General features: G+C 41.7%; 1 protein-coding gene and 1 pseudogene across 1 annotated transcript in view; one reads left to right on the forward strand and one right to left on the reverse strand.

Moving 5' to 3' along the window:
* SLC45A2 (solute carrier family 45 member 2) overlaps positions 1–21,189 on the forward strand; it is a 46,895-nt gene that overhangs the window by 466 nt on the left and 25,240 nt on the right. Inside the window, exons 2-4 of the mRNA XM_003818499.6 lie at positions 584–713; positions 3,299–3,770; positions 5,559–5,735. Of these exons, the coding sequence (XP_003818547.2) occupies positions 3,386–3,770; positions 5,559–5,735 (562 nt within the window). The 5' untranslated portion in view covers positions 584–713; positions 3,299–3,385. The remainder of the gene's footprint in view (positions 1–583; positions 714–3,298; positions 3,771–5,558; positions 5,736–21,189) is intronic.
* Positions 15,337–17,107, reverse strand: LOC103786099 (26S proteasome regulatory subunit 10B-like; annotated as a pseudogene).

Genomic DNA, 21,189 nt, shown 5'->3' on the forward strand with positions numbered 1-21,189 from the left:
CATTCAATTTATAAATAATTAGGTCCCCAACAAATTAAATATTATGTCCTACCAACTTATTAGCTGCTTGAAAAATATAATACACATAAATAAAAAAATATATTTTTCATTTCTATTTCATTGTTAATCACAACCACTTACTAAGGAGATGTATGCACCTATTGGACACTGTGCAACTTCTCACCTGGAATGAGATTGGACACTGCTGCCCTCATTTTCTGCTCCATGTTGGTGTCCATATAGTACTTGATTTTTTATCAGATGGCCTGGAAAACCCAGTCTCACAAAAATATGAAATTATCGGAAGGATTATAGTGCAATCTTATGTTGAAAGAATGAACTACCTCACTAGTAGTTCATGTGATGTCTGACAGATGTTGAGTTTCATTGTGTTTATGTGTTCAAATTTTTAAATATTCTGAGATACTCTTGTGAGGTCACTCTAATGCCCTGGGTGCCTTGGCACAGTTTTAGAAATACCAGTTGAAACTATTTGCTCAGGAATATGCAACTAGGAAGGGGCAGAATCAGAATTTAAGCTTTCATATTCTAGCCTTCAGTCTTGTTCTTCAACCATTTTTAGGAACTTTCCCATAAGGTTATGTTTTCCAGCCCAGGCATGGAGGATCACTTGAGGCCAAGAGTTCGAGACCAGCCTGGGGAACTTGGCTGGACCTCCGTTTCTACGAAATGAAAATAAAAAAATTATCCAGGTATGGTGGTGTGTGCCTGTAGTCCTACCTACTCAAGGGTGGGGCAGGAGGATCACTTGAGCCCAGGAATTTGAGGCCACAGTGAATTAGGATTGCACCACTGCACTCTAGCCCAGGCAACAGAACAAGAACCTGTCTCTAAATAAATAAATAAAAATAATAATAATAAAAAAGATGTTTTCCCTACAACTCAGACTTTTCATTTGAACTCAGGGTCCAGCAAGGAAAATATAACCCACTCGAAGTCTTTAAAACAGAGGAAATTTAATATAAAGAATTCCACTGGTGACGAAAGAGCAGGGAAGCCCAGAAGATAGTGAGGCAACCCTGATAGGAGCATAACTAGGAAGCCAAGACCACTCCTATGGTTGCAGGGGTGATGGGAAAGCTGATGTACTTGGACCCAGAAGCCAAAGTTGCTGCACCCACCTTGGAGACATAGACACTGGCAGTAATACCTCAGGGAGAAGAAAGAAATCTAGGGAAATATCCTGGCTTCTTTCCTTCTCTCTCTCCCCTAGTCTTCCTACCAGTGTCTCCCATTAGCCAAATCTACCTAGAAGCCAGAAAACAAGGGAACCCTGGAAATGTAGCCCCATAAGATAAAGAGCACCAAAGGAAATAGATCTGAGCAGACAGGCAGCACAAAATGCAGTGTGTATGGTTTATTCACTCAGTAATTCCTTTAGCAAATGTTTATTGAGGATCTACTAGGTGCCAGGTATCATGATACTTGCTGGGGATACCATAATGAACAAAACAGACCTGTTCTCTGCTCTTGAGGAAATCAAAGACAAACACAGGATATGGAATAAACCCAGAATTATCTCATTGTAAAATGTGTTAAGTACCACGAGGAGAAATATCAGGGCGATCTGACACAGCTAATGATTTGAAGAAGGGTGTGACCTGCCACCATTTTAAATCTAGTTATTTCACTCCTGAGCTGTGTGTGTGGAAAACTTGTAGTAAAAAATAGAATGTCTATATTTATAAAAAGAAGTTTATGAAAAGATATCAATTTATTTACATTTTGACAAACTCTATGTAATAAGGCTTTATTACCTCACAGCCATGTGTGTGATCATGTGTAATAGCATGTGTGTATGAGAGAGAAGCCATGTGTAATTATGTGTAATAACATCTGTGAGAGAGAAGCCATGTGTGTGATCATGTAAAATAACGTGTGTGAGAGAAGCCATGTGTGTGATCATGTAAAATAACGTGTATGTGAGAGAAGCCGTGTGTGATGTGTAATAACACGTGTGTGAGAGAGAAGCTATGTGTGCAATCGTGTAATAGCATGTGTGTGTGAGAGAAGCCATGAGTCCGATCATGTGTAATAACGAGAAAAGCCCCATGTGTGATCATGTGTAATAGTGTGTGTGAGAGAAAAGCCATGTGTGTGGTCATGTGTAATAATGTGTGTGAGAGAGAAGCCGTGTGTGATCGTTGTGTAATAACGTGTGTGAGAGGGAAGCCATGTGTGATCATGTGCAATAGCATGTGTGTGTGAGAGAAGCCATGTGTGATCATGTGTAATAGTGTGTGAGAGAAGCTGTGTCATGTGTAATAATGTGTGAGAAGCCGTGTATGATCATGTGTAATAGTGTGTGTGAGAGAGAAGCTGTGTCATGTGTAATAATGTGTGAGAGAAGCCGTGTATGATCATGTGTAATAACGTGAGAGAAGCCATGTGTGACCATGTGTAATAACGTGTGTGAGAGAAGCCGTGTGTGATCATGTGTAATAAAATGCATGAGAAGCCATGTGTGATCATGTGTAATAGCATGTGAGAGAGAAGCCATGTGTGATCATGTGTAATAACACATGTGAGAGAAGCCATGTGTGACCATGTGTAATGTGTGTGAGAGAAGCCATGTGTGATCATGTGTAATAGCATGTGTGTGAGAAGCCATGTGTATGATCATGTGTAATAACATGCATGAGAGAGAAGCCGTGTGTGATCATGTGTAATAGCATGTATGTGAGAGAAACCATGTGTGATCATGTGTAATAATGTGTGTGAGAGAAGCCATGTGTGTGATCATGTGTAATAGCATGTGTGTGTGAGAAGCCGTGTGTGATCATGTGTAATAGCATGTGTGTGTGAGAGAAGCCAGGTGTGATCACGTTTAATAGCGTGTGTGTGAGAGAGAAGACGTGTGTGATCATGTGTAATAATGTGTGTGTGAGAGAAGCCACGTGTGTGATCATGTGTAATAGCATGTGTGTGAGAGAGAAACCGTGTGTGTGATCATGTGTAATACTGTCTGAGAGAGGCCATGTGTGTGATCACGTGTAATAACGTGTGTGTGAGAGAGGGAGAGAAGCCGTGTGTGATCACGTGTAATTGTGTGTGTGTGAGAGAGAGAGAGAAAGAGAGAGGGAACAGTACAAAGGAGGATCCCTTTCGAAAAATATTCCAATGTCTTAAGGAGCCAGAGGGCTCATTCACAGCTGCTAATCTCTGTCATGCTTTCCAGCACCACCCCCTCCCTCTCATCATAACTTGTGATCTTAGAGGCAGGAAAGAATTTGAGCCCCTCCCCCAGCCTGACCATCTCTGTTGGTTGCTCGGCCAGGCTCCACGTCAAATCCAGTTTGAAACACAGACCCTAGGACCACGCAGGAGGTGGTGGGCTCGCAGGAAGGTTCCTCTCTCAGTGGCCATGGGTGGCAACAGTGGGCAGGCTGGCCGCCACATCTATAAATCCCTAGCTCATGATGGCCCCTTTGACTCTGTGGAGCCGCCTAAAAGACCCACCAGCAGACTCATCATGCACAGCATGGCCATGTTCGGAAGAGAGTTCTGCTACGCGGTGGAGGCAGCGTATGTGACCCCAGTCCTGCTCAGCGTGGGTCTGCCCAGCAGCCTGTACAGCATTGTGTGGTTCCTCAGCCCCATCCTGGGATTCCTGCTGCAGCCCGTGGTCGGATCGGCCAGCGACCACTGCCGGTCCAGGTGGGGCCGCCGGAGACCCTACATCCTCACCCTGGCAGTCATGATGCTCGTGGGCATGGCTCTGTACCTCAATGGGGCTACTGTTGTAGCAGGTAAGTGGGCTGCACAAGGTGGGCAGGCAGGGATATGTGTCTTAGTGTGTACCTCTGCAGGAGGAGGGTGTTAATGTGTTTGACCTTTCCTAGAAATTTGTTAGAATTGATCTCTCCTAGGTTACAATGAACTTCCCCTTTGACAAATTTGGCCCAGATTCTGTGGTTGGGGAGCCTCTACTTCTAGAAATATCAAAATAAATATGTTTCATTGTTGTGAAGATTTAAAAATAGGATTAAATTTGTATCTATTTTATTAAATTTGTATCTATTTTATGGAATTGAATATTTTTACATATTTATCAATTGAGTTACTTTTTGAGCCCATTATGCTCTATTTAATACTCTTATCAAATTGACTGGCTGCCAAATAGCTCCATAAATATTTACAATAAGTTGCCTGTGTATCCAAATAAGTTAATTCTGTTCATAGTTTTATGTAGAGCGTTTTAATAGGCGTAGGGCATAAGCCCATCAGCTCAAGAGGACCTTTCTGGCATTGCAAATTCTGGACAAAAGCAAACCTGAGGGTAGGCATTTTTTCTAGCCATTAATCAGCTACCAGTTAATCAGTAATTGATGGTAGTACAATAAAGTTGCATTGCAAAAAGGATCGCTAAAAATAGCACACATTTGTAGATCATTAACTCTCAAGCTAGCAGAATAGGTGATTATGAGGCAGGATAATCAATTATCATTTGTACATATTTGAAAGAAAGCGTAAATGTACAAATGTAGGATATTTCCAGGAGAATGAACAAAAAGCTGATAAGCATTGTTGACTCTAAGGAGGGTTACTGAAGGACAGGAGGTGAGAAGTGGCGGGTAGACTTATTGTTCATTTAATTTTATACTGCAATTTTTAAAACGTGTATATAATCTATGCTATTCTTAAGTTTAAAAAGCAAATGGAAACAAGAGAAACAACAATGTATCTTTTATAGGAGATTGGGTAAACGAATTACAGTGTATCCATAGAATGAAAATCCAGCTGTTAAAAATTGTGAGGAGCTGAAATTATATGAAGAAAGTTGGTTACTGCGTCAGTGCTGTTCAAAGATGTGGCCTCTGACCTGCCCCTCAGCATCAGCAGCGGCCGTTAGAGATGCAGTTTCTCGGGCCCCCTTCAGGCCCACCAATTGAATCAGAGTCTTGGGAAATGGGGCCAGCAATCTGTGTTTTAACAAGACGTACAAACGATAGTTCAATATGCCAAACTTTGAGAAGCACTGCGTTTGACTACCATTGTACACGTGTGTCTGTATGTGCAGAAGTGCGTAAAAGGAGGCCTTAAAGCCTGACCTTTGCTGGGGCTGGGATTGGAAGCATCTCCCTCAGCTTTTTTAATAGAATTGGAATTGCTTGCGATAAGCACGCATACTTTTTTATTTAAAGAGATATTTTACATACCAGAAATTTCACTAATTAAAAGTGTACAATTCAGTGCCTTTAGTATGTTGTGCAACCATTACCACTCTCTAATTCTACAACATTTTCATCACCCCAAAAAGAAACCCATTACCATCAACAGTCATGTCCACTTTTCCCCTATGCACCAGCCCTAAGCAACCACTAATTTACTTTCTGTCTCCATAGATTTGTGTTTTCTGGACATTCGCTTGCATAATTTTTAAAACCTGAAAAAAAAATGTAAAGCTATTTTTATTCGGAAAAAAGCAAAATAAAAGCAAGGAAGATGATTTTATGGCAAGAAGTTTAGGTGGAAATTACAAAACGCGGATGATTCTAAAACAGGATTTAGGAGACCAATGTTTATTTTTCTTTTAGCTTTGATTGCTAACCCAAGGAGGAAGCTGGTTTGGGCCATAAGTGTCACCATGATAGGTGTCGTTCTCTTTGATTTTGCTGCTGACTTCATTGATGGGCCCATCAAAGCCTACTTATTTGATGTCTGCTCCCATCAGGACAAGGAGAAGGGCCTCCACTACCATGCCCTCTTCACAGGTAGGGAATATTCCAGAAAGTCTCTCCTTCAGCTCCCCAGACAATGAGGCACTTCCACTAAAGCCATCCAGTGTCTCTACACGTGGAGTTTTTTGAATGAACGGGTCAGCTGATGGGCTGCTCCCATCATGCGGGCACTGTCTCCCCGTGCATTTCTCTGAACAGTCAGCTTGTGACTAGTGCTGCAGTTTCTGCAAAGGAAGTTTACAGAAGAGCTTTCTTAAGAATGCTTTGTGGAGACAATTACAACTGAAATGAAAAGAAGCCTTGTGGATTGTACTTTTGCATTAGAGCAGAGGATCTCAAGCATCAGCAATGTAGCATCCACATTCCTTAGAAGGTCATTGAAAATACAGTTGCCTGGGCTCCTTCTCCAGTTATTCTGATTCAGTGAGTCTAAGGCGGGGCCCAGACATTTGTATTTTATTTAATAAAGACCCCAGATGATTTTGTGGCAGGTTTAAAAAACAAAAAGAGAAAACAAACGAAGCAAACAAAAAACTCAACGTCTTAGAAATTTCTTAGTTATGTAAAAGGTTGGCATTTCCTCAACCTTGTGGTTTGAAAAAGTTCATGCCAGGAGGAAAATGGGGGCTCTCTTGATCTCTTGGGACTGTTGCCAGCCTACTTTGGTTACTGTTGGTCAATTGTTTAGAGCAATGCTACTCAGAGCACCAGTTAGGACTATGCTAGAACTAGGCATTGAAATATAAGGCGACAGGAGGATCCTGGCCCAAGAGGATTTTTATATCTAAGAGGGGGACTCTATCAGCCCACCTTATTTGATTGTCTTTGTAGCCCAGTCAATGCATTTTTTTACGTTTTGATGTATTCTCTCTCCTTCCATGGCCAGGTAGGTCCATGAAAAGCAAGATTTCAAGTTTTGCTCATAGTTTCTGTCTCTAGAGCTAAGACTGCTGCCTGCCCATGGAGGCCACTGGAGCCAATATTTGTCATTTGAGCAAACATTTGAATAGTTGAAAACATGAAGGAGTGAGGCCGTTGGAGCACAGTTGGTAGATCCTCCTTTGTGTAAGGAAGGCAGAGGGGCAGGAGTGCAGCCCCGTCTGTCACTGGCCCCTGCCCACTATGTCTCCAGGTGTTTAAAGGCACCTAAGACATGGCCAGGGCTTGAGACTTCCCCTGCCTCACCTTTGCTCTTGGCTTCCCTTCCCACTGCACTTTCCACGTGTGTCTCCTCACTCAGGTGCTCCCACCCCGCTGGCCTCCTTCTGTCTCTGGGGTCAGCCCAGCCCATCATACCTGCCCCAGGGTTTGGCATGAGCTCTTGCCCTGCCTGGGACACCCTTCCCCATATAATCCCATAGTCATGCCTTTATTCCACTCAGATTTCTCATCAGATATCTCTCATCAGTGACGTCTTTCTTGGCTACCGTACCTGGCATAGTATGACCACTCCTCTTTCTCCTTATCCTTATTGGGTTTGATTTTTCTTTCTAGTGCTTATCAATACCAGACTAACTGACTGGCTATTTATTTATCTATCATCTGTCTCTCTCTCTCCTTCTCTTTTTTCTTTCTGGTTGTCTCTCCCATTTAGAACATCAATCCCAGCTGAGCAGACCTGTTGTTTTGTTCTCTGATGAATCTTCAGTTCCTGGAAGTGTCTGCTACATAGTAGGTGCTCAGTAAATACTGAACAAACATTTCTCAAATACCCCATGTATGATAATAACCATGTATTAGGTATTTTCTCTTACATTATCTCGATCCTGACAATGGCCATGTGGAAGTGGTGTGATTCCCATTTTTCAGATGTGGAAGCTGAGCCTTGAAAGCAGTGGTGTGCTTACAGCTGGCTCATGCTGGCTTCCTGAGAATCAATTGTCAAATTTTAGGAATTCAGCGAGCTTGTTGACATCATATTGCTGGCTTGAAACTGGCCATGATGGCAGTATTAAAACTCTAGAAATTGGCAAAGCTATAAATCATGGTTTTTTTTTTTTTCTTGGAAAGCCAGTTGTTAAATATTTACCTGAAGTCCACTGATTGGAGTAGGAGGGGGGTTCGGTGATTAAGTCACTTGCCCATAGTCCATAGCCGGAAAGTCTCAGAATAGATTCCAACTTCATTTTCCTAACTTGAATCTGACAATTCCTTCTGTTTTATTATAATTTGTTGAAATTAATTACAAGGTCATGGGAGACTTTGTGGCTTTTGAACTCGATATTAAGAGTTTATTGATCTACAGGACATTGGACAATGTGGCCACCACTTCCCAGCTTACAATTGTATTAGATGTGGCTAAAAGACCCATGCTTTGCTGCCTTGATATTAAAAGACAAAACTCTGTGTTAGGGAAACTTTTCCAAGGCCAATACATGATAGTATTGTAAACCAGAATTAAAATTCTAACCCCCAGCTAACTGAAGGACCCTTCCTCTCGGCCAAGGTCATCCTAAAGCAAATCTGAAATACTAGTTTAGGCCATGATGGGAATGGGTGGTTGGACATGCCTCATTATACCTCTGTCCCTTTGGAATTCAAGCACAATTGATCAGCATTAACATTAAAGCAGAGACTTTAAAACTGACAAAACAGACTGTTTGTAGCAATTAGGTATTAACATGATAACATAGCAGGCCCTGAAAGAAATAGAAGTATTTCACCCCAATATACATTTATTTGATATATTTTGAAATGGCCCTGAAAAGCTGTCTCTTATGGGGAAAATCTACCTTCTGTACTCCTCACTCTTCCCTTTCCAGTTATTTTCCTGATTTAGGATAGAATTAACTAAAGTATCTGGCACCTTTTTAAGTCTGATAGGAAACGTTTACAATCTATTCTCTCTGAAGCCTGCTACATGGAGGCTTCATCTGTATAATAAGAACCTTGGTTGCCACAACCCCTTATTTTAACCCAGACACTCTCTTCTGTTGCTTCCAAGTCTATAGATAAACTCTTTCAACCAATTGCTAATCAGGAAATCTTTGAATCTTCCTATGACCTGGGAGCCCCACTTTGATTTGTCCTGCCTTTCCGGACCAAACCAATGTACATCTTACATGTATTGATTGATGTCTGATGTCTCCCTAAAATGTATAAAACCAAGCTGTAGCCCTACTGCCTTGGGCACATGTTTCAGGATCTCCTAGAGCTGCGTCACAGGCCATGGTCTTCATATTTGGCTCAGAATATATCTCTTCAAATATTTTACAGAGTTTGACTCTTTTCATTGACAGTATTTTTATGAGTTTCAGACAATATATCCCTTTTGAGATTTTCTGTTGATATTAGTATACGGTATGGTGCCAGCAAACATCAATAATTTTAATATTACCTTCATTCAGGCTCTTAGTACATCTCATCTGAGCTTTAGTACTGTTGATGGAAAAAAATTAAAATATTTGAAGAAGTTTATTCTGAGCCAAATATGAATGACTATGGCTTGGAACACAACCTCAAGAGGTCCTCAGAACAGTTGCCCAAGTTGGTTGAGTTATAGCTTGGTTTTATATATTTTAGGGAGCTAGAAGTTACAGGCAAAGATATAAATCAATAAATGTAAGGAATACATTGGTTCGGCCCAGAAAGTTGGGGCACCTTGAAGAGGGGGGCTCACAGGTTATAGGTAGAGTCAAAACTTTTTCAATTGGCAGTTGATTCAGAGTTAAGCTTTGCCTAAAGAGTTGAAGTCAACAGAAAGAAATGCTTGAGTTAAGGAGGATTGTGGAAGCCAAGGTTCTTGTTATGTAGATGAGGCCTCCAGATAGCAAGTTTCAGAGAGAATAGATGGTAAATGTCTCTTTTTGAGTCTTAGAAGGTGTCAGGCTCTCTAAAAAAAAACTGGTAAGGGAAGGAGGTTCTCTACAGGAAAAAAAAATCCCCCACAAAAGATGGCTTTGCAGGGCCATTCCAAGATATATCAAAGAAATATATTTTGGGTAAAATGCATTAATTTTCTTCAGGGTCTGTTATCTGTCATGTGATGGTATACCAGAGTCAGGTTGGAATTTGGCATCCTATTGCTATGAAGAGTGTTTTGTATGGCAGTCTTAAGATCTCTATTTTAATGTTAATGCTGGTTAATTCTGTCTAAACTCCAAAGGGAAGGGTTATAACAGGGTATGTCCAACACCTCCCTTCTCATCATGGCCTGAACTAGGTTTTCAGGTTTCTTTGGGATCCCCTTGGCCAAGAAGGGTGTCCACTCAGTCAGTTGGAGGCCTTAGAATTTTATTATTGGTTTGCAGTACTCATCCTTTAACTGTTCTCCAGTCTCCAGTTTCTTCCCACTCCAATTGAGCCAACTGATAGCTTCCAGATTCATATTTTTAAAAGCCAACCGTGACCAGGACACTTTCCTGCTTGATGAGCTGCAGTGGCTCCCTATGTGCCTCATGGGTAAATAATATTTTCCTAGACAGAGGTTCAAAGCTGCCACAATCTGTTCCCATCCTACTCTCCAAGCTTTACTTCCCATTACTCCTTCCACATTCTCTGTGCTCTGAATAATTTTTCATCATGTTTCCAGGAGCAGCGGGCAGGTCTGTTTTATTCCCTGCATCCCTCACTCCTCTACCACTGCCTTGCATATTGTAGGTGTTCAAAATAAATACCAATGGGACAAATGAAGGAGCCAGCCCTTCCTTCTTCGGGTTCTGGGTCTTTGCTCACATCGAAAGTTTCTTTCTCCTTTTCTGCCTGTGGAGATCAAAGCTGCTTGGAAATGCTCACTCACTTTCTAGGAACAAGGGCCATCATTCTCTTCGAAACTGCAGGTATACTTAATTTCTAACTTGGTTGGGGACTAGATCCACAAAATAATCAAAGTACAAAAGTTTATTGAGTAGATGAACATGAAGGTGCCAGTGAGGTAGATAACTCCATCAGGAAGAGACCATTGAGGCTGCAGTTGATCACACATACATCCTGAATTTTCATCTCCTCCTGGAGCCTTTATGGTCTGTTTGGGCTGCCATGCCAGAATGTCACTGACTAGGTAAACAGAAATTCATTTTCCCACAGTTCTGGAGTATGGAAATCCAAGATCAAGAAGCTGTCAGGGTTGGTTTCTGGTGAGGCCTCTCTTCCTGGCTGGCAGACAGCCGCCTTCTTGCTGTGTCCTCATGTGGCCTTTCTTCTGTGCACCCGCACCCTCACTGTCTCTTCCTTTTCTTACATGAACACCAGTCCTATTGGATTTGAATTAGGGCTCCACCCTTACAGTCTCATTTAACCTTAATTACCTCTTTAAAGGCCTTGTCTACAAATACAGTCCCATTGAGGGTTAGAGTATCAACACAGGAATCTGGGGAGTACAGGGACACAATTGAGCCCATAATTGAGCCCTTTCACTTTTACCCTTGTTGCCACTGAGTCCAGCTCCTGAAGCTTGGATGGGATGTGGATGGAGCACACATGCTTTTCTCTCTCTTCCCTCCCCCCCAATCCCTTTTCTTTTCCTTCTTTGCATAATGAAGATATTCTAGAATTTTCAAATAAACAAGAAAAACACAAAAGGTCTTTTTGTGTTCATAAGAGCAGTTATGGAACTGGAGTATTGTGTTCCAATCTAGCTGTTCTCAGGTTCTCATGCAGAATGCTCCCTTTAAGATCTTCTAAAATCCCTCCACCCCTGTCCTGCAGGGAGGGGAAAAAAATCTCCCCCACCCCCCTCACCCCTCCAACCTCCACCCCATCCTTGGAGGGAGGGGCAGTTGGTGGCAAAGGGAAAGTTGGCTCACACCCTGAGGAAAACATTTTACCACCTCCCAGCTTAGATAAACAGTCCAGCCCCAAAGGGCTACTTTCTTATGTCTCTTTCTTGGCCTTTGCCATTTTCCACCTTCCATGTTAGTTATTTGAATACATTTCTAATCATACTCATTACACCATAAACTTCTTGAGGGAAGGGGGCTGTCCAGAGGTAACATACGTGTGAATGAGTGAGAGGATAAAGGATGTGTGAATGAGAGACAATGTTATATGCACTTTAATGATCTTTTTTGGGGACTGGTACTGCCACCCAAAAATCCAGGTTGATTTCCTTCAGCCCTTCCCCGTGTTCTCGGCCCCTTCCCTATCAGCACTTGGTATATGCTTAGGGAATAGAGTGATTAGGAAGGGGTTGTTTGCAAGTCACTAACGCCCACAAAACAGTGGCTTAAAGGCAGATGTTTATTTTTCTTATGTAACAAAAAGTCTGGGAGTAGGTGTCTGCTGGCTTTCAGTCAGCTGCTAGATGTCAGAGCCAACAATTTAATGTTTCCTTGGCAGCTTTATGGATGTTTTGCCTCCTGGATACAAGACAATTGCTACGGGTCCATAGCTCTTGTTTGTTTCAAGACAAGAGGAGGGGAGAGGAGGGTCAGGGAGAAGGAAGGGGGAATGGGGAAAGAGCCTACATTCACTCTTTAAATGAAGAAAGCAAATCTTCCCTAGAAACCTCCCCTCTCCCAGAGCTCTGCTTGTTTCTCATTAGGCAGAATTGGGTTATGTGAGCATTCAGTGGCCTAAGGAGGTTGAAAAGTGAGGGTTTTGCTGGGAGTTGGTCATATATCTCCCTAAACCACATTGGGGTTTTATTAGCAAAACGAAAGGAGCAATTACTATTGAATAGTCAAAGCTGGTAGCTATCACATAAAATGCAAACACAGTTGAATGTTAGCTTAATAAGAATAATTAAAGACCAAGACTATTATAAGAAAATGAATTAGAGCTTTTGAAGTCCCATATATGAGTAAATAATTAAAGGATAATTATATTTTGGAGTGATATACATGCCTGCTCGCAATTTTACCTGATCTGCACATTTGTTCACTCTCTCCCCTGTATTGTAATTTACAAGGTATTTATCTACCCCTCCTGCAAGATTCGTAAACTCTCCCATGAGGGTTTACCTGCAAATTCCCCATGGCTTCTAATTCATTGCCTTGCTGTTAGCAGGCACTTAAACATGTTAGTTGTGTAAAAGGAGACCCGAGGGTTACATAACCCTGTTTATAATTCATGGTTTTAAATGACACGACAAATTGCATCAATTAGACAAATATGCTCATTTAATTACTTTGTCTCATGACCAGCACTGAACCCCAAACCTCAGCCGACTGTCTCCAGTGCATGTCTTTGCTCATATGGAAGCAGCAGAGGTTGTGTGGATGGCTCAAAGCAATTTCTTTCCCCAACTAGAAAAACAACTTAAAACATCTTCCTCTTTTAGGACAGTGCAGTGGAGTCTCTCACTTTGTTTAAGGCTTAGATTCTAAAGTCCCCAACTCAGTGACAATGACAATCGACATTATTCGTAAATATCTCTCAGATTACTCATAAAATACAATATGCTTTGTTTTGTGTGTACAAACCTGCACATATATATATATGCAGATTTGTCTCTCCTTTAATGTTTACTCCTGAAATTAATAGAATTACCCATACTATTTAAAATGTTACCCTTGTCTTTCTTGCAATCTCTCTCTTTCTCCCTGTGTTCAAAGTGTGAATAGTTGAATTCTGGTGAGTTAAATGTGGGATATGTGATCCCACTGTGGTATCCTCACTCTGAATGAAAAACTGCATTAAAAGATGAGTGAAAATAACAAGCAGGGCCTTGTCCCTCTGCCCTGTCTTTGCATACATGCCAAACTTTTTGAATTTACATGCCCTTGACAAAGAGATAACTACAGCATTCCACTTGAAGCAAACATTTTCTGGCAAAGGCATGTTCAGTGTCAGGGCCCATTTTGATTTTTCATCAACAGCAAAATATTATTCACCCAAGGAATCCAATCATCCCAGTAAATTGAAATTCTTTTTTTTTGTTTCACTGCTGTGGTTCTGTTCCAGCATTTCCAAATGCTTCATAAATAAGCATCCAAGGGTTCATTACCAAAATATTTCCCAGCATATTTCTGACATTTTTTGGGATTTTCTAGAGAAAAGACTGTACTGGCTCCTAGGGAGACATTTAATTCCTCTAGCTTCTATCTTTCATATTTAAAGGCAACTCTATCCTCCTCCATCCCTGGCATATGTGGTAGCCACAGTAGGTTTGGTGGGTCCACCCACATCTTCTCACCACACAGATCCTTCACTCCTGGGTGCACCTGAGGCTGTGGAACCCAGTGAGCTAACAGAGTGGTACTCACCAGGGAAGACTGGAAATCCTTTTGTGCCCAGGGAGTCTAACCAAGCGTATTTCTGCTACTTGAACCCAAGACTTTGCTGTTCTTAGCAGTGGGCTTTCTTGCTTGGCGGGAGGCTGGGATCAGGCATGACAGGAAAGGCCAGCCCTGTTCAGCTCCTGGTTCCTCCTATTCACTGCAGAGTAGCCTCAGCATTTCTGAGCTTTCGTTCCTTCACAGGCTTGCAAATCTCTGCACCATGTTAGTTAATAACCACCTTGCAAGGGTCACAGGCACAGCACAATGAACCATCTAAAGGATTTCATCTAACCCAAAGAGATGAAACGCCAAATGTTTATATTTACTTGATTTCCGCTATCCTCACTATGCCTGCAAACATTTTATTTGTAATGACTCAGTGAGAAACTTGCCCCATTACATCCTTAGAAGAAGAATGGGTAACTTGTCAGATATCAACTTCTTTTAACTTTTGTTTTTTAATACTTCAAAGTATGCACAAAAAATGCGAACATGCAACAAATGCTCTAAATAGCAAATAATTAAGGGCTAAGAAAAGAGTCTTAAAAATGAAATTGAAACGAGACTCTTTGACTAAACCTTTTACACAGAGGAAAGGAGTCACTTCATGTTTGAGACTGTTTTCACCTTTTCTCTTTTTCATCTTTAGATGAGGGGTTTTGTTTCATCAAACAAAACCTTTGAAGTTCCACCCATGGTAGACTTTCACATCTCCTCATTCAGGCAGCTTGGAAAGGATGTGGCCAGGGCAGAAACCAAGGATACAGGGATTTCAGCTTGTGGATAAAAAGGGTGATTTATGCAATTTAGGGTGATTAAGTCTCCAAATTGCCATCTCTTTTCCATTCAAATGGGATCAACACAACTCTCAAAGAATCTCCAAGTCAGATTAGAGAAGTGGGAATCTGGGGGACTTTGTCCTCCCTGTTTCCTCTGCTCGAAAGTGCTTTCCCAGGTACCAATTGGCGATTGGCTTTTGGCCTCCTTGCTTTGTTACTCTGATCGCAAACACACACCCCCAGCCCTGACTCCCGTCACAGAGGTACCCATCATTACTTGACACTGTATTATTTTTTCATTTATTTATTTCTGTAGGTCTGAATCAAACAGATTTTATTCAACTTTTTAGAATGAGGGAAACAAATGATATAAAATAAGTCACAAAAATGCTTTCTTATCCTACTACCTCAAACCATTTTCAATGTTTTACAAAATGCTCACCTAGCAAATACGAAAAGCTTCAACACATTCTTCTCTTGTAACTTCTGCTGCAATAAATGCGATATTAGCAAATATACAAACTTCCATATCAGTCCTAAAAGTTGGATTACTGAATTATTATACTAATTTGTATGATGTTACTCATATTTTTATTCATACACTTTTAATGAGATCATTGGCAATACGTATAGTATTTTCTTTAACTTCACTTTCACATTAAGCCAATGTCTTTTATATAGCCATCAAAAAGTAAATTACACAGGTTTATAGTTCAATTTAAGCTCTAGCGTCTTAGAATCAGCCACTTTCTAACCTTTCATGATGCCTTCCTGCTTTGCAAAACCATGATCAGCATGAATTGCAAACATACCTCCTTCAGTACAAGCATTTCTCAGGTCTCCTCCATTAAAGTCATCTGAAAACTTCACAATTACTCCATAATTAATTTCACCATACTTTGTAAGGGGACTTGCATGGATTTTCAACGTGTCTAATCTTGCTCGTTCATTTGGCAAATCAATATATATTTTTTTCTATCTAATCTTCCTGGATGCAGCAAAGCAAGATCCCGTGTATTTGGTCTGTTGTATTTTAACTGTGTGCAGAGTATCAAATCCATCCATTTGATTCAGTAACTCCATTAAGGTTCTCTGAATCTCTCTGTCAGCTGAAGTACCCTTGGAAAACCAACAACCATCAATAGCATCTAATTCATCCATAAAAATGATGCATGGTGGATGGTCCCTGGCATAATTAAACATTTCTCTGATCCAATGAGCCCTTTCACCAATGTGCTTGTCTACAATAGAACTAGATACAACCTTTAAGAATTGCAGTCCTGGCCAGGTGTGGTGGCTCACACCTGTAATCCCAACACTGTGGGAGGCCAAGGCAGGTGGACCTGGGCACCATGGTGAAACCCCATCTCTACAGAAGATACAAAAATTAGCTGGGTAACTGGGTGTGGTAGCTCTCACCTGTAATCCCAGTACTTTGGGAGGCCAAGGTGGGTGGATTACCTGAGGTCAGGAGTTCGAGACCAGCCTGGCCAATGTGGTGAAATCCCATCTGTACTAAAAACACAAAAATTAGCCAGGCATGGGGGTGCATGCCTGTAATCCCAGCTACTCAGAAGGCTGAGGCAGGAGAATCGCTTGAACCCAGAAGATGGAGGTTACAGTGAACCAAGATCACGCCACTGCACTCCATCCTGGGCAACAGATGAGACTCCGTCTCAAAATAAAAAATAAAAAATAATTAATTAACTAATTAAAAATTAGTTGGGCATGGTGGTGCACACCTGTGGTCTGAGCCACTCCAGAGGCTGAGGTGGGAGGATCACTTGAGCCTGGGAGATGGAGGTTGCAGTGAGCCAAGATCACAGTACTGCACTCCAGCCTGGACAATAGAGTGAGACCCTGTCTCCAAAAAACAAAAAAAAAAAAGGAAAAAAGTTGCAGTCCAGCTGGCCAGCAATAGCTTGTGTGCCAAGAGTGTTTTTCCTGTTTATGGTGGTCCACATAACAAACAGCCTTTTGGAGGTATTATTCCTACACGTTGGAATAACTGGGTTTGTAAGTGGTAACCCCTCAATTCCCACATCTATTCTGATAGCCCTCCAATCGCAGAATAAGAAACATCCCAGGATCCTCATGAGACATGTTATAAATCAGTGGCTCCACCTCTCTTGGTAAATATCTCATGATAGTTAGTGTAGCCCTATCCAAAGCAACTCTTGTTCCTGGCTTCAGCTACTTTTATGAAGCTGTCGACGACAACTCCCAACATATCTTGGTCCATCTGCAGCTTTAACAATGAATTTTTCTTCAGTTAATTGTTTAAGCATGTTACTTACAATCTGCCCAACACTTTTTAGGGCCTTCAGATCATTTTCAGACTTTTCATACGGCTTGGTAAATTCTTTGAATTGTTCCCTTAGCTCCTTAAGTTGGCGCCCATCTCCATGCACTCTGGCAGCTTCTTGCTGTAGTCCTGAAATATCTTATCTCTAGGGTCCACCATGATGAGAAGTGCTATTTGTTTATTGTTTATTGTCTGTCTCTCTAACCATCATATAAACTCCTCAAGTACAACATTGTGTTTCCTGTTCATTGACCACCACTATCTTGAATAGTGCTTGGAATATGGAAGGTGCTCAAAAAATATTCGTGGGATGGATATTCAATTTTAACATCCTAATTTTATTAATGATTAAGTTGTGTTGTTGAGAGGTAAAGTGGCTAACCCAAGGTCACACAGCTGGTTAGTGGTAGACTAGGGGTAAAACGAACCCACCAACCAACCAACCAACAAGCCAGCCAGCAACCAGCTAACCAAAGATGTGGTTCATGAGTTAGTCTGGATTCCTCTAAAAGTTGAACCCCAGAGGTTTGTATACAGATAGTTTATTTGGGAAGGGATTCTAGAGAGCAAGAGTAAGGAAATGGTGGATAGGAACAGGCCAAACAATAAGCATTACAGAGCTGGCTCTGAGGAGGCTTAGGAAGGGAACCAAAGAACTCTCCATGTAGGGGATGAATGAGGGAAGATTAATCCAGTCTGTACTGACTGACTAAGGGTGGTACCATGGGTTTTGTAAGCCCTGAACCCCAGCTGTTTCTGTCTTCCCTCAGGTTAGGCACCATCCAGATGCACCTGTCCAGTGCAAAGCTGGCCGGAGCTGGCTTAGATTTGGTCACTGCAGCAGCTGCTGGAGCAAGGGAGGCAGGTGGGGACCGAGAAGGTTTGCAGTGGCTCACAGGGGCTGTCTAACTCAGCTGATGACTTCTAGTCTGCAGCTTTTTCATTCTAGCATTTGTGCTCTTTGCTCCCTGGTCACCACTAGGAGGAGTTAAAGCATTTTGCAAAATACTTCACAGTGTGCTGAGCCATTAAAACTTAGAACTGGAAATATTAGTTCTGTAAACTTTAAGAAAGCTCAAGACAGCCATAAATGCCTCCAGAACGAGGCCAATTAATGCCTGACCTCCTGCACAGCCTTTTCTTCCTGGGGTTCTTACTGCCTCCATGGGGTCTGACCAGGAAATGAGGCACCTATCTTCTTGCTCTTGGATCCCTCAAGGCTTCCAGGGGAGGCTCTGCTCCTCTCTTCCCACCCTCCAACTCTAGCTAGGCCCATCAAGCAGGCAGCAAGACCATCACCGCCTAAGGGATTTACCAATATGTGTGCACCCATCATGAATGCTCTGTCTAGCCTGGGAAGCCTGGTTCTTAAAGCACATTTTCTAATGAATCTACTCTCGATGCCTTCGCAGCCTAAGGGCTTTTGGAACTCTGAAGCAAGACAAACCTTTCTTATTTCTCTGCTCTGTACTGTTACATACTGTCCTCAAAGCAGTGAGGCATCCTGGCCCAGCTTAAATGTGAAAGAAGAGCCCAATGAGAGAAAGGGATGCCAGGATTAGAGGTAGGTGGATGGAAACAGTGAGCAATATTTTAAACATATTATCTCAGCATCTTTGAAGAGAAAAGTTGCTTTGTAAACCTAAAGAAATATCAGATCAGCTTGTCTGGTCAAGCTGGTCTTTGACCAGAGCATATGTATCATTTTTTTAATTTTAATTTTAATTTTTTTTTCTTTTCATTGGGGACACAACACATGTATCATTTTGACTGCTTTTTCTGTACTCAGCCTCCAAGAGGGCAGAGGTCGTGTCTGTCTTGCTCATTGATGTATCTCAAGTGTTTAGCATAGTTCTGGTGAAGATAGGTGCTCTAACAATTTCTATTGATAAACAAATGGGTCAAGGACACCACACACACACACACACACACACACACACACACACACACACAGACTGAGAGAGAGAGAGAGAGAGAGTAGCTGGTACTTATGTTAACTGTCCAGGATTTAGTATGTACCTGGTGGGAATAGGTAGGAAGCATGCACCTAATCTGACACTTTCATTGCTATTTTTTTCAACATGTAGAAAAGAATCAGAATGACTTCCTCATGAACCCCATGGGAAGACGGGAATTCTTTAGTCTGTCCTCCTTCAGAGGTGAAGTAGCAAACAGCACATAGCTAGCTCTCATGACTTGAGCTGTGTCAGCCCTGGTGCTGAGCTTGCTAAGCCACACACCTGATGCCTGCAGGCAATTACAGGCAGATGGTAGGTGCAGAGTTTGATTTAGATGGACTCTCTTGAGTTTCCTTTCGTCCTTTAGATTCCTTGGTACTGACAGTTTCCCAGTTTCCCATTTTACCTATCATAGTTGTGGACTAAAGATAATTTTTTACATATTTCTATATATTTGGACTTCTTCCAGTATGGGCCACTGTTCAAGTTGCATCATTAGTTACGAAATATGACATCTGTCTTCTAAAGCCATTTATTCTGCTGAGTTTGACAACACAGCCTGGCTTGGTGAGGAAGGGGCCAGCTGGACCACTTTTGGCCCTTCTTTGTGAAAGCTTGTTATCTAATGTGGCAGCAGATGTCCTCCGAATGCTCTGGCTTATGGCTTGCCCAATAGCCTGGTGATTGATTCCAGTGGCCTCACAGAGGCTCATTTTGGCAGCAGAGGTAAATACAGTCTGGATGTAGGTGTGGGAGGTGGTAAAATGGTAAAACTATCAGCCTTTATCATAGCGCAATTAGGTTTTGTTGGGGAGATTGTCTTTGAAGATAAAACCCTTGGCTTAAGCAGAAGAAGCAAAAGAAAGGCCTTTAATGAATTCCTGCAGCCCTCTACTGGCCCTCATCATATCTGAGGCAGCAAATAGATAGATAAAGTTTAAATATTTTTTTCCAGTGTCTTAATATTCTGTTAGGATAATTCCCCCAGTGGCCCACTTTGCTTTCCTGGCATGTCCTGTTGTACTATTGTAACTTGCAGCTACAACTACTTCAAAACAGTAGCTTTGGGACAAATAAGACAGTTCTTCCTTTTTTTTTTTTTACCCCCTTCCCTAAGATAAAAGAGTGCTAATAATTCTCTAAGTTATAGATTATGTCAAAGTTTTAAATTAACACATTAATAAAGGAAACAATGGGGAAGATATAAGAAGAGTTTCCCCCAGGTTCTTGAAGGAAATGTGTGTGTGTGTGTGTGTGTGTGTGTGTCTAGCAAAATAAAAAATGCTAGACTAAATATGAACCTGGTTAACCTTCTACAAGACAATAAAAGTATAACCCCTCTGTAATACTTTTGGAGTAATTTCCCTACCAGGCTATAAAAACCCTATTCATATCTGCAAACTACCTTAATTTTACGGGACTGCAAATCACTGTGCTTTATCAGTTATGAATTGTGGGTCAAATATCCTGTGACAACAAAGTACCATTTCTCAAGAAAGGAAATTAGTTGGAAACTGCTGTCACCTGGCCACTCCAAAGAGTGATGCTTGGCCCAGCAGCATTGGTGTCAGTGGTGAGCTTGAAAGAAATGCAGAATCTCAGGCTCCACCTTAGACCTTCAGAATCAGAACTTGCATTTTAACAAGGTGCCCACATGATTTGCGTGCACATTAAAGTTTAAGAAGGCTGCTCTAGAGGAATATTTTAAAAATCAAGCAGTTGTAATTTTTACACTTTCCAAGTTTGAGATATATTTTACTTTCTTGATACTTGCTACATGCCACAATAGGGTCAGGGATAAGCCCAGGTCTCAGCCCTCAGAATAATCCATTAGTTCTAATCACTGGGCCTAAAATGACTAAATCCTTTCAGCAAGTTCCAGGCAGGCTGCCTTCAGCCAGTTCAGTGCAGTAGCTATCCTCTGCTTCTAGGGGAGGCTTTGGAATTAGGGTTACTATAGGAAGTCAGCAGGGAGCTCAGTTTTGGGTCTGGTTCTGCTATGGTATGTGCTGGGGCTTGACATGGATTATTTGCATTAATCCTCACTAAATTCAGATGAGGAGGCAGCACCACCCTTGTTTCTCAGAGAAGTGCCCAAGAGCATGTGACTAGAAAGCACAAAGATAGGAATGGAAATCAGGCACGATTCCAAATCTCTTCTTCCCTCTGTGTGGTCTTCCATCACAGAGTCACTAAAGCTCATAGCTTTCTGATCTAACTCTTCAAATCTCCTTTTACCTCCAAAATTTTTTAATTCATTGATATATTGAACTCTTATAACTTTCA

Source organism: Pan paniscus, chromosome 4 (assembly GCF_029289425.2).
Source record: "Pan paniscus chromosome 4, NHGRI_mPanPan1-v2.0_pri, whole genome shotgun sequence".
Classification (NCBI taxonomy): domain Eukaryota; kingdom Metazoa; phylum Chordata; class Mammalia; order Primates; family Hominidae; genus Pan; species Pan paniscus.